The sequence below is a fragment of the Macrobrachium rosenbergii genome, chromosome 10, assembly GCF_040412425.1.
Source record: "Macrobrachium rosenbergii isolate ZJJX-2024 chromosome 10, ASM4041242v1, whole genome shotgun sequence".
Taxonomy (NCBI): Eukaryota; Metazoa; Arthropoda; class Malacostraca; order Decapoda; family Palaemonidae; genus Macrobrachium; species Macrobrachium rosenbergii.
This window is the reverse complement of record NC_089750.1, coordinates 73,426,991-73,441,897: the sequence shown is the minus strand read 5'-3', so window position 1 is coordinate 73,441,897 and position 14,907 is coordinate 73,426,991. Positions and strand designations below refer to the sequence as shown.

Below are 14,907 nucleotides of genomic sequence, written 5' to 3'. Positions count from 1 at the left end.
AAAGTGAGAGAAGAGTTTCAGGAGAGAGAAACGATACTAAAATTGAGAGATGTAACTGCTAAAATTGAGAGAATTGTTTCATGAGAGAGAAACAATACTAAAATTGGGAGAAATAATGCTAAATTTGAGAGAAGTGTTTCACGAGAGAGAAACAATACTAAAATAGAGAGAAGAGTTTCAGAAGAGAGAAACAAAACTAAAAGTGAGAGAAGAGTTTCAATAGAAAGAAACAATACTGAAATTCAGAGAAGAGTTTCAGGAGAGAGAAACAATAATAAAATTGAGAGGAGTTTCAGAAGAGAGAAACAATACTAAAAGTAAGGGAAGAGTTACAGTAGGTAGCCCGGCGTTGTAATCCTTTTTTTTTTTCTTTTTTGCTTTTCTTTCTGTATTTCCCATCATCTTCTGTAACTTCTTCTAAATGAACACCATGATATTCTTTGGAAGCTTGAATTTCAAGTCAGTGGCCCCTTTGGTGGGCTTGTTCCATATGGATGACAGCGGTTTATCTTCTGAATAATAATAGTAATAGTAATAATAATAATAATAATTTAAAAGTTACGATTTTGCATTTGGAACTGGGTGACATGGGCGCTGCGCATTTTTCAACACTGCGCAGGAAACAAGAAAACAAATGTGGGAAAGCATCAAAGTAATAAAATCCTTCCTGTATTACACACGTCGAGAGGAAGAAGATAAGGAATGCTAATAAATGGGAGAACATGATTACGGCTGCAGTAATCACGCGGCGAGACTTTTAAATCTCTCTCTCTCTCTCTCTCTCTCTCTCTCTCTCTCTCTCTCTCTCTCTCTCTCTCTCTCAGAGGTGCTAATAACAGGAAATTTGTTTTCTTGTACCTTTTCAAATAATATGTCAGTGGTTAGGGACTTCGAAATTCCGTTCTATCTCTCTCTCTCTCTCTCTCTCTCTCTCTCTCTCTCTCTCTCTCTCTCTCTCTCTCTCTCTCTCTCTCACAGCGTGCCAGAGACTGCCATACACCAGCAATAATAGCGAATATAATTCCGGAATCCTTGCCAACTTGGGATCATATCGAAATGGCGTGTTTCTCCCGTAGAGTTTGTCAGGCCGTTCTGTATTCGGCGGTCGCTTGCAAATGTCAATAGCCCATTATTCTTCCCGTCGAGAATAGAAGGTTTCGATATTGTCGGAGGCAGGAAACAACTTCAGGAAACAAAAAAAAAGAAACAGTTTCAGAAATACAAAAAAAGAATCAATTTCAGAAATACAAAAAAAAAGGTGTCAAGAAAATGCAGTACAGCAAAAAAAAAAAAAATACAAAATACATAATAACAGCGTTGTTTTCGTGTTAGTCTATTGCACCCAGCCTTCGTATTTGTTCGAAAATATACCCCCCCCGCAGTGCCTCTGTTGCAATTGAATTTGGTGATATTGAATGAATTAATCCTCTGCCACAATGCATCGCTGCTGTTATGGCAACCTCGGGCCTATTGTGTGTTGCCACGCGCCTGTCTGCGGCTCGCTTGCGATCGCGCAGAATTTTATTTTAGTTTCTGTTGATCTCTCCTGGCGGATGAACGTTTGCTGTTTGGTAGGCGCTGAATATCGATAGTATTGTCAATATATGGCTGTTGTTATAAGTGTGTGTGTGTGTGTGTATATGTATATATATATATATATATATATATATATATATATATATATATATATATATATATATATATATATATAGATAGATAGATAGATAGATTGATATAATATATATACTGTAGATATATATGAATATGTGTGTGCATATATATATATATATATATATATATATATATATATATATATATATATATATATATATATATATATATATATATATATATATGTACACACACACACACAAATATATATATATACTTATGTAACTACGTACAGTAATCAGTGAAAGTTTTGCCGTGTGTATTATTCAGCGTGTGTGTAAACACCGACACATTAATCTGTGTATGATAAAGCGCAATGTGTATGCACGTAATTCTTCACTGTATAGCAACAATTGTCTGATAGTAACAAATTAAACGTCTAGTCCAGCCGTCGTTTAACTCGAGGACTGCCTTTCTCTTGTACTATTACCACTCAGAATAAAAGTTGAGGTACCTAACCGTCGTACCAGGATCTAAATTACCGTCCCGACTCTCTCTTACATTACCGTCATTGCGGACTATAGAATGGGTGCACAAGTAAAAGACAGAAATACCGGAAGTGAAAGCAGGACTGAGCGCAGGTAATTGTCGACTTGACAGCCATTTACCTACCTGTGACAGGTGGTCCGGTGATGACGTAATGAACGTGCCGTATCACAACAAACAAGCGAACTAAAAAAAAAACGGGCAGTAAAAGTATGAATAATACAACGGAAAGTCGGACAGAATTATGTTCATATGAAACAGCTTTGTACGGGATCAATCACTTTTTTGAATTGGATTTTTGCATACCAGTTTTCTCGTGCAAGATATTCTTTCTTAATCCTATTTTTGCATCTCAATCTTGTTGTTGAGTTGACTATAGAATTTAGGCCCAAAGGCTAAGCACTGGGACCCATGAGGTCATTCAGCGCTGAAACGGAAGTTGACAGTAAAAGTTTGAAAGGTGTAACAGGAGGAAAACCTCAAACCAGTTGCACTATGAATCAATTGCTAGGAGAGGGTTGAGGAAAGTAAGATGGAAGAAAGAATATGAAAGAGGGTACAGTAAAAGGAACGAAAGGGGTTGCAGCTTGGGGCCGAAGGCAGCACGCTGCAAAGAACTTCAAAGTAATGCCTACAGTGCACCGCATGAGGTGCAATCTTGTTGTGACGATTTATTTTCTTCGTTCTGCATTCTGAGTCTCAGTTTTTCTGAGTCCCAGTTTTCTTGTACAGGGTCACTTTTTTGTTTTGACATTTACATCCCATTTTTCTCTTGCAGGATATCCTGTCTTCATTTTTATATTTACAGCTTGTGAAGATTTAATTTCCTTAATGTCCTTTTTTATATTTACAGCTTGTGAAGATTTAATTTCCTTAATGTCCTCATCATGTCGGTCTTTCTCCTCCTCCACGTGTATTTCAATCTTCTCGTCAACATAGCTTACGCTAATTCCATAGATGCATATCTTTCTAATTCCGTATAAGCATATCTTTGCCTCTTCAGTTTTTCTTCAACTTATCCCTTCTTCATTTTACATCCCTTTTCTTTCGTTCTTGTGCAAGAGAAGCCTTTTTCCCCTCAGCCTACGTGATATGACAATCCCCACAAACAAGAAACCCTTTATGAGACTGGTATCGTCCATGTATAAAATTCTTTGCCTTCTTCTTCTTTGTATATGTGTATAACATTCGCATAGTCCACGAAGAAGACTCGTTATAGTCCATTAAGAAGGGTTGTATTGTCCACGTACGAATCTCTCGTATAGTAAATGTATTACACACATATCGTTCAGGAATAAGACTCGTTTAGTCCACTTGCATAACTCGTGTAGTCAGTGTATAAAACTCGTATCATCCATGGATAAGACTCGTATAACCTACTTATTCAACTTCTGTATACATAGTCAATGCATAAAACTCTCGTATGGTCCACGAATAAGACTCCTATACTCCATGTATAAAACTCTTCTATAGTCAGTGTATAAAACTGTTGTATGGTCCACGTATATAAACCTCTGTCATAGTCAGGTTATAAAACTCGAATCATCCACGAAATAGACTCTTATAATCCACGTATAAAACTTCCGTATAGTCAATATATAAAACTTTCGTATTGTCAATATAGAAAACTGTTGTATGGTCCACGTATAAAAACCTCTGGTATAGTCAAAATATAAAACTCGTATCATCCACGAAGTAGACTCGTATTATCCACGTATAAAACTTACGTATAGTCAATATATAAAATTTCCGTATAGTCAGTGTACAAAACTTTCGTATAATCCACTTATTAAACTTTCGTATAGTCAACATTTAAAAACCTTTGGTACAGTCAAAATATAAAACTCGTATCGTCCACGATTTTCAACCCTCGTATCGACCACGAATAATACTCGTACAGTCCAAAAATAAGAGACGCCATCGGACGGGCGACAAAATGGAAATCGCATGTTAGAGGAGAAGGGGACTTTCATTTCGCCGCTGACATCCGGGACTTTGCGAAAAGTCCGGTGGCAAGGAGATGCTCAAAAGACGCCGGGGAAAAAAACGACCAAAAAAAAAAAAGTTTCTCCTGGGACACCGCCTTTAGGGAGCTCAGACCCCTCCCTCCTCCCTCCGAGTTTTTATATCGGTTTTGTCAGTTAAAGGTGAGACATTCTCCCTTATTAACCACCGGGAATGTTATGGGTAGAGGGGTAATTGTTGTTATAATGAATAACTCTTCGTTTATTATTATTATTATTATTATTATTATTATTATTATTATTAAACATCCAAAGACCTTTTGTCAGACAGTGAAAAGAGCGATATATAATTCCTTTATTATTATTATTATTATTATTATTATTATTATTATTATTATTATTATTATTATTATTCATACACAAGATCTTTTCAGATAAAGAAGGAGCAATGAATAATTGTTGTTATTATTTTTTTGTCATACAAAAGATCTTTTCAGATAGAGAAAGAGCAATGAATAATTCTTCTTTTATTATTATTATTATATTATTATTATTATTATTATTATTATTATTATTATTATTATTATTAACATAAAAGGTTGGAAGAACTGATCCATTTAAATTAACTAAATCACCAGATTGGAAAATCACTAGACAAGACAACTGACAACGTCATAGAGACCTCATAGTCTCTTTTTTCTCGGCATAATCACTGGTCGGGGTTGCTGTTTTCCATGAAGCTTTTCTGTAAATCGAATCGGTCTGTAATCCACGTCACAGAGGTCTCGTATTCTTCTTCTTCTTCTACTTCTCCTTCTTCTTCTTCTTCTTCTTCTTCTTCTTAATCCCTCGTCGGGGTCGCTGTTTTTAACGAGCATTTTTCTGTAAAACGAGCAGAACTGTAATTCATTCCCAGAAAGCGGCCAAAGGAAAAAAAAGGGGGTTCAAATTAAGAATGTTTTGAAGTACGCAGTACAAGAGAGTTCCAGAGCAAACGCAACTCAGTAGTTATAAGAGTAAGAGGGGGTGGAAAAAAGAGGCAGGGAGGGATTTCCAAAGCAAGACAGTAGAGGGAGGGAGAGAGTTAAAGAGCCAATGTGACTTATCAGTCATTATAGGAATGGTTGGGAAAAAAGAGGCAGTGAGAGATTTCCAAAGCAAGACAGTAGAGGGAGGGAGAGAGTTAAAGAGCCAACGTGACTTATTAGTCATTATAGGAATGGTTGGGAAAATGGAGGCAGGGAGAGATTTCCAAAGCAAGATAATAGAGGGAGGGAGAGAGTTAAAGAGCCAACGTGACTTATTAGTCATTATAGGAATGGTTGGGAAAATGGAGGCAGGGAGAGATTTCCAAAGCAAGATAGTAGAGGGAGAGAGAGAGTTAAAGAGCCAACGTGACTCACTAGGTATTATAGGAATGGGGAAAAAAGAGGCAGGGAGAGATTTCTGAAACAAAACAGTACAGAGGTAGTTCCAGAGCAAACGTGCCTCACTAATTATTATAGGAGTAGGAGAGGGAAAAAAAGAAGCAGGAAGAGACTTCTGAAGCAAGGCAGTAGAGAGAAGAAAAAAAAAACAAGCAAGTCATACGCGTAGAGGTATTATAAGAAAAAAAAAAAAAAAAAAAAAAAAAAAAAAAAAGGGCTGACAGTTAAGACAAGCAAACCTTTCGCGTAATCCACCCAGCCGGTGAGTCCTTGAATTCCTTGTGGGGTCCTTGGAATCCTTCCTTGACAGTGTTCCAAGCAAGAGGCGATCGTTAGGGGGGGGTGGGAGGGGGGAGGGAGGGAAGTGGAGTCAGAATCCCCCCTGATTTCATCTCCTTCATTGTCCTGCTCTACAGCGTCAGGGGCCGCATTGCAGATCTGCAAAGCATTCGTTTCGTCCAAGCCCCTAACTCTCTCCCCTTCGCCCCACCCCCACCCCCTCCCCCGTGCGAAATGTAAGAGAAACAGTGTCCTCGCCCCCGTGTGCGCCCCCAAAAGGACCGGCTCCAAATTGAATTATAACGATTTTCTTTTCAGAGCCGGGAGGGAGACTGAAAGAAACAGGAGATTTGATATTAATACTTCGGTGGATACGAGAGAATTCAAGTAGAAATTCACGGTAAAAAAAAAAAAAAAATAAAAGGAACGGTTTGTCCTTCGCAAAGCAGCCTAGTCAAGTTTCCGTTAATAGGAAATCTCATTTTTGTGGCAAGACCTAATTATTATTTTTATTTTTTTGCCGTGAGTCCTGTTCCTAGGCAGACGAATTGAGTTGAACTGTGAAGATAGGTAATTCTCGTAAAGATAGGCAAGTCTTGTGTTTTTCATTGTCCTAATTCCAGTCTGTTTGATTTCAAAGCTTATTCAGCCAACCTCCTCTGATATATATATATATATATATATATATATATATATATATATATATATATATATATATATATTGCAGTAATCGAAGTTATGTTATAATCTATATATATATATATATATATATATATATATATATATATATATATATATATATATATATATATATATATATATATATATAGGCAGTAATCGAGGTTATAAGAAAACCCATCTTCATACAATGACTGTAATAAAAAAATTATACAGAATTAAAATATGAACATTATCCATCATTAAGGCATGAATTTCAAGCATTACCCCTTTTGAATCTCAAGGATAAAAGCGTAAACGGGGATGCAGTTTATCTTGTTTTTAAATAAATGCCTTAACTGCATTATTTTTTAATAAATGCTTAACATCCTACAATCCTTGACTCTTTAGAACTCCCTAAATAGGGTTGAAATTAACATCGTCCTTTCTCTCTCGGAAACCAGATTCAATTGATACGAGAACTTCACGAAACACGTTTTCAAAATGAACCTTCGACTCATTTTTCCTCTCATTTTTTCGTCATTTTTTCCGTATTTTTTTTATCATTTTTTCAGTCATTTTTTCTCCCATTGTTTCTTCCCATTTTTTCTCTCGTCTCTTCCCAATTTTCCTTTCTAATTTTTCTCTCCTTTTTCTCTCATTCCTTCCCATTTTTCCTTCTCACTTTTCTCTCCTTCTTTCTCTCGTTTCTTCCCATTTTTTCTTCTAATTTTCTCCTTTTTTCTCTCGTTTTTTCCACTTTTTTCTTCTCGTTTCTCTCACCTCTCATTTTATCTCATTTTTTCTTTTCCTTTTTCTTCTCATTTTTTTCTCTCATTTCTTCTCATTTTTTCTTCTCATTTTTTCTGTCATTTCTCCTCTCATTTTTTCTCTCATTTCTTCTCATTTTCTCTCATTTTTCTTCTCATTTTTTGTCATTTTTCTTCTCATTTTTCTCATTTTCTCTGAGTGTTTTCTTCTCATTATGTCTGTCATTTTTCTTCTCATTTTTCTCTCATTTTCATTATTTTTCTCTCATTTTTTTTTATTTTTCTCTCACTTTTATATTATTTTTCTCTCATTTTTTATTTTTCTCTCACTTTTATATTATTTTTCTCTCATTTTTTTTATTTTTCTCTCACTTTTATATTATTTTTCTCTCAATTTTTTTATTTTTCTCTCACTTTTATATTATTTTTCTCTCATTTTTTTATTTTTCTCTCACTTTTATATTATTTTTCTCTCATTTTTTCACTCCAATGTAAGTCGATCTTTACACGGTAACGCATCATGACACGTGGTCATTTACTTTGTGGAGGAGAAGGTTATGTTGCCAAGTGACTTTTTAGAGGAGCTCTCGTGTGAATGATTTTTGTGAAAGGGTGGAAGACTTCTCTTTTATTTATTTATTTTATTTATTTATTTGTTTGTTTGTTGATTCATTTATTCAACTTCAGTAAATGGTAGCCTAGCTCTTTCCTCACTTTATTCAGTTTTTTCATTTGTCATTACTCTATTTATCTGTTGATCTGTTGATCTATCTATTTATTTGTTTACTCTTGATTTATAGTTTCCATCTGTAGGAGGTAATAATAATAATAATAGTTTATTATTATTATTATTATTATTACTATTATTATTATTATTATTATTATTATTATTATTATTATTATTATTATTATTATTATTAATCCGTACGTTCCTGTTTCTGATCAAGGCAGTTTTTTTTATGTTACACGGAAAGAAACCCATTTGTAACGACACCCATACCTTCATTTTCATCCACATTAATTGAATTTCTGTCAACCATATTTACAGCACTGTATTTGTGTCACAGCGCAACCAAAATTGAATGTACGAATGTAAATCGTAAACAAACCCAGTCCAAGGTGATTGAAAACAAGATGTTATTTACATCGTAGCAAAGGCAGTCGAGTTCAGCCCTTGTGGTCACTTGGCTGAGGTGCTACTGTTGTGATATTGGAAATATTTTTTAGAAAATGTTTTAGTTTGGGAAGAGATTCATTGGCTATCGGGTTGTGTATGTGTGTGTTACGGTACACTATTAATGGCGGAAGTGGAAGAAAATGAATGAGAAGGAAACTTGTGAATAGAGGTGCCAAAGAGAAAGTGAGTGAGGATAAAAGAGAGAGAGAGAAGGAAGAAGTGAGCACCATGGAATCGCTCGCACTCTCTCCCACGGCCTCGTTCACCAAATTCAGCCAACAGGACCACCACCGCCCGTAGGGGAAAATACGAATTGGGTCCACCAAGGTCCTCCTCCCCCCCCCCTCTCTCTCTCTCTTTCCCCTCCCCCTCCCGGGGGAATCAATAGTTCCCGTGGCCCTCCAAGGAGGGGCTACCCACGCTACCACCACCAACACCTTCCTGAAGAAGAACTCCTCCCCTCAAGGTCGCACCTCGAGCTCTACTGGGGGAGGAGGAGGTGATGTAGCAGCCGTTTGCTATGGCTGCCTCACGACCCACCACCATGGGCGTGACGAAGGAAAACCTGCACAAGAGTAACAGCGACCCCGTTCGGCGCGTGAGACACCACGCGAAGGGCAGGGCGGCCTCCGTGTCCAAGTGCTACCTCACCCTCGACGGATACTCCTATGTCATAGGTAGGATTTCTGTAGGATTTACCTTTTCTTTTTTTTCCAGGTTGTGATGTCTGATTTATTTATTTATTTATTTTTTTTTCATTAAAAATAATGTCTTTTTCTTTGATTGATTAGACGCGCCCTGAAGGGATGCGCGGTAAGGTAGTGTTTATTGAATGAGAATTTATCGTCATCATGTCCCTATTTTGCATTGGGGGGGAGGGGAGAGAAGGCCGGTTTGGGTGGGGGTGGGGGCGCTGAGTAAAATACATGGCACATAAACTGTTCAGACCATCATAAATCCGGCCTGCTATACTTATAAGAAATTTAGACAATCTATCAGCCACTAATTAAAAGAAATTTAGACGATCTATCAGTCACTAATTAAAAGGAGATTGGATGTGTTTAGAAGCAGACACAAGATTGCTGTTATTATGGAAACATGTTATGCCGTAATTGCCAATAGTATGCTAGGAGAATTGTTAGGTGAGTGTCCTTCTAATTTTGTAATGAATTACAAGCTAGCTAATAGCCGGCATCGTAAATTCTACAAAAATTTGTGTAATTCTGTGAAGCCGTTTTTAAACGATAGGGTAATACGCCTGCCATGTTATAGTGTATTCTAGTTTATAATAATAATAATAATAATAATAATAATAATAATAATAATAATAATAACTTTGCAATAAACTATTCCATTTCTAAAATACATAACGAGTAAAATCTCAAGTTCATAATAATAATAATTATTTTGGAATCAAATATTGCATCGTTAAAATATCAATAATAAATAAAATCTCGAGATCTTGATAATGAAAAAATTTTATCTGCAAAACGACTCAAGCCTAAAATCTCCAAATTTTTTAATACACGAGCAATAAATGTGGCTCAGAATCAATGCCAAAATATGGCGTACGCTTCACCATCAAAGTTTCGAACAGAATGCGCCGAGTTGGAAGATGCAACTCTTACTTTCCTCTTCTCTTTGCCTCCCTGCTCGGTAGCAGACGGTATTTTCCAGATAAAAAATAAAAAAAATATATATTTCTCGGTAGTAGACGGTACTTTCTAGACAAAAAAAATCAAATAAGAAAAGTTGAAAGTCGACATTTTTTCCAATTTGAGCGGTCTATTTTTTTTTTCCCCCTTTTTAGGTGGTTTGACTTAAAGTGATATTATTGATTAATGATTTCTGTGGTTAGAAATTTGCATATTTATTTATTTATTTACATATTTATTTCTTTATTTATTTATTTATCAATTCATTCACGCATGTATTATTGCGCAGATCTAGACCAGAATAAATTTTCGAATCTTCGTTATCAGTTATATGCCAGTCCATCTATTTGTAATTCTTAACTTCGAAATTTAATCTTTTATGTTGTAGGTTGTGAATAAATACCTTTAAAACTGAAATATACTGTTATGCTTTCGTTGGCTTTTAATGAAAAGTATTATTATTATTATTATTATTATTATTATTATTATTATTATTATTATTATTATTATTATTATTATTATTACAGTGCAGGGTATATTTGCAATGCTTCTTCTCTCTGGTAATCTATGGCAGTGTAGACGAATGAAAAATAAATTTCAAAGGAAATTTGTGTCCGTTTTCACTTGTTGTTTAAATATGTATCAAGTTAATAATAACTTCAAGTATTTCGTTCATAAAAGAAAATAATAATGTCTCAGGAATCTTATACGAGCGTTAATTTTCTTGTTAAACTTCAAGATCCTTCACCAGGCACGCAAGTGTACGTATCTTGGGTCTTTACCAAGTGCAGGGATGAGTATGGTAGTAACCCTTTTTCCTGAGTTGTTGGAGGGGAGTTTGTTACAAGCCCACCTTAATCTTAAGCAATTAAGCAAGCTGGTCTTCCATTTAATATATATATTTAATTGTTTATTGGGGATGAAAATTCGTTATTATGCTAATTTAAAATATTTATCCTTTTATTAACTCGAATGGGTTTGATTAGCTGTAATATTCATACGGAATGTACGGATAAAAATTCGCAAAAATATTCAATATATTCTTACATTAGTTCACCCAGTTTCCTGCGTGTCTGTGAGAATGCAATATAGGCTGTATCACTTTGTAGTACACTTTTGTATTTGTTACAGCCAAATAGCTAGGAATTGAATTTTATTATATATACAGTATATATATAATATATATATATATATATATATATATATATATATATATATATATATATATATATATATATATACACACACACACACACACACATATGCATACACAAGCATGCATGGGATTTTTTGCAGCATAGAATTATCCTAGAAAACATGGCAATAACAAGAAGTTTTATCACATTATCAAGTTAATTAATGAGCTCTGGGCGATGAGAGTAAGCTAAACAGAGAGAGAGAGAGAACCTAACCAGATTAATGACGTCATGACGAGAAGCGGAAGACCTGTTGATCAACGTGTTGGCTTTTTAGCACTGACGAAATGAATGAATGGGTGAATGAATTGATGACTGAATAGGTCGATGGATGAATGGATGAGTGAATGAATGATTGAATGAATGAATGAATGAGAATATTCGAGGGAGGATCAGTGAGGTTACTCTGGAATAATGAAGGACTGTGATGGCCCGTCAACCCTTCTCTGGATGTTGGTTATTGGAGGCACGATGAAGGTCCAACGAAACGGCAAAATTGTTGAAATTCTTTATATATATATATATATATATATATATATATATATATATATATATATATATATATATATATATATATATCACACATTACCACAGGTGAAAAATAAGAGACGGGGTGTAGGTCCTGACCGGTTTCGACTTTATTTCCAAGCCATTGACGAAGAACTTATTTTTCACCTGTGGTAATGTGTGATAAATGAATCACGTACAAAATTGATAATAATCATATATATATAAATATATATATATATATATATATATATATATATATATATATATATATATATATATATATATATATACTACATATACTGTATATATGTATTATATATATATATATACTACATATATATATGTATTATATATATATATACACATATATATACATATATATGGGTGTGTGTATGTGCGTGTTTGTATAGCTGCGTGCAACTTGTTACTTTCCTCTCACCTGTCTATTAGCGAAAAATCGATCACCAAATATAAACGAGTAAGTCGGAATGCTGCCAGGCACTGCAATCTTTGTTGTGTCTTCGTGTCACAATGAGGTCATAAACAGTGGTGTCACAAACACATCGGCAACTTGTCGTTCACACATCTCAAACATGTTGAAAACTTGTTGTTAACACATGTCAAACATGTTGAAGACTTGTCATTCACATATCAAAAACACGTTGAAAACTTGTTGTTCACACATCTCCAACACGTTGAAAACTTGTCGTTCACACATCTCAAACATGCTGAAAACTTGTCGTTCACATATTAAAAACATGTTGAAAACTTGTCATTCACACATCTCAAACATGTTGAAAACTTGTCATTCACATATCACAAACGTGTTGAAAACTTGTCAATGACTGTAAGTGAGGAATCTTTGGCAAATGCTGGATAATCGTATGAAGCACTGGTTAGGACTGCCAATAAGTCGTTGACATGTATTCAACCCGTTTTCATTGTGTGTGATACATGTTGCCGACTTTTGTTTATGATATTTTTTACAGGAAAAAGGCTTGTGAAGTAGTTATGATCGAATGAGATAAGTATGTTTGAGGTAATATTTTTTTTTTTTTGTTTTTTACAGTTTTGTCCATATTTTCAAAAAAAGCCTCAAAGAAAAGCATTAGTGCTTTTAAATGAAATTTCAAAGCCTCTTGCCATAATCAATATGGGGTGCATTGAGGAATTTATAGTTTTTTAAAAAGCTTTACGTTAAATATGCGTATAAATATTCAGTCCTGTTTGAGGTTGCAAGCAACTAAGAATCCCCAAGACAGAAATATTCAAGATGGCGTAATGGGGGTTCTCATTTTAGAAAAAATTCAAGATGGCGGTAAGATGGATGTAACTTTATAGAAAATTCTGGAAGATTTATGACTGTAACTTTTAAAAAAATTCCAAAAGACTCGATGCCTGTAACTTGACATAGAGCATTTCCAAGGTGGCTGACCGCCTTTAGCTTTATATATAGAAATTTTCCAACATGGCGATTTTTGACTCAGTGTCTGTCCCAAGGAAAATAATCAAGAATATACACATCACGATCTCTTCCTGAATTTTCATGGCGACACGACAGTTCTTTCTATCCTTTTACTGTACTTCCGTTCACATTCTCTTTATTCCACCTTACTTTCCACCCTCTCACTTTTCAAACCTTTACTCTCAGTTTCCCTTTCAGCTTTGAATGACCTCATAGGTCCCAGCTGTTACTTGGCCTTTGGTCTAAATTTTATATTCCTATTCCATTGTATTTTGGGAAAACTTTATGACCTTTGGTGCGTTCATCACGAATACTTCATTATCCTCTTATTAACAATGACAGCGATGAATAAAATAGCCTTAATGATGATTCTATTATAGAAAACGCAATGTGTATCCAGTTTATATTTTTTCTGTGTGTAGCAGATTGTCAGCAAGGAATACAGCTGACGTTTCAATGTCACACAATCTTAAGCATGAATATGAAGGGTAATATAATGTACTTGATATATTAATCATTATATTTGGGCTGTATAATGAGATATTGTCGTTTACAAACGTAAACCATCCATTAATGACGCATTTGATAGATAAAACACCATAATAACGATATTATCACAAGAGACACCATTCAGACGACATCCAATTAAGGAAAAGTAATGGTTTTCCTGAAAAATAAAACCAAGAGATAGAAATAGCCAGTGTAACAGTGAGCAGCGCAAAGCAAGGTATATAATTGTCTAGGCAAAACTCCTATCAGTCCGTTTATTTTCATCGTTCGAATATCATAATTTCCTAGAATATACAGTACTTTCGTTCTCTGTCATGGCAGTGTTTAAATAGATATAATTTCTTTCAATTCCTTCAGGAACTTCTTGCCGTAATGACAGCACTTGAGGAGACTTTTTCTCGAAGAGAGGGAAGGCCGTGTGATTTGCCTTTTCAAAAAACCGTAAGTGCCGTGAATCTAGGGACCTCCTCCCTTCCCCCTCTCTTTTCTCCATTATTACTAAGGGGGAAAAGAATGTTATTTAGTGCCATTACGTCTTAAGTAGCTGAAAATTCCCCTCCCCCCCCCCCCTCCCTTACCGGATGTCCTCCATTGTGTAATACCGTATACACACCTAAAGCCGCGTTGCGCAGAATAATGACGTTGATTTCGGTACAGATAATCGTTTTCGCTCTCGAGGGTGCTCTGTGTGTGTGTGTGTGTGTGTGTGTGTGTGTGTGTGTGTGTGGAGGTGGGTTTTTGCGTGGGTGTGGAATGGGAGAGTTGGGTGTTGCAGTAGTTTGCGAGAAGGGTGGGTGAGGGTGGGTGACGGATTTCAAAACTCGCCCTCTCTCTTTCTCTTGAGAGGTGCCAGTGAAAGGCCAATTGTTTTGGGGAATGTTAAAAAAAAAAGGAAATGTTTTGGTCCATGGCGTGAAAATTGTATATGGAGGTTGTGTAAGTGTGTGATTCTATGAAATGTCTAGTGGACTGTGATTGCAAAAAGTATATATTATGTATATACATATATTTATTTATTTGAGTAGAGAGAGAGAGAGAGATTACACTCCTCTGTTGAGATATCAGATACTATCAGTTAAAGTGCAGTTAGTTTTGCCCTAAATTTTCTGTCTTCCTCTCGCGTTCTGTACCAAAACTGTA

General features: G+C 35.3%; 1 protein-coding gene across 8 annotated transcripts in view; it reads left to right on the top strand.

Annotated features, from left to right (window-relative positions):
- The window catches only part of LOC136842868 (dual specificity calcium/calmodulin-dependent 3',5'-cyclic nucleotide phosphodiesterase 1A-like), a 554,681-nt gene that overhangs the window by 444,366 nt on the left and 95,408 nt on the right, over nt 1-14,907 (top strand). For 5 of the 8 annotated variants that reach the window (XM_067110752.1, XM_067110753.1, XM_067110758.1 and 2 more), the window contains exon 2: nt 8,303-9,108. The exons of the other annotated variants lie outside the window; for them this stretch is intronic. In XM_067110752.1, the coding sequence (XP_066966853.1) occupies nt 8,952-9,108 (157 nt within the window). In that variant the 5' untranslated portion in view covers nt 8,303-8,951. The remainder of the gene's footprint in view (nt 1-8,302; nt 9,109-14,907) is intronic. 8 annotated transcript variants of the gene reach the window in all.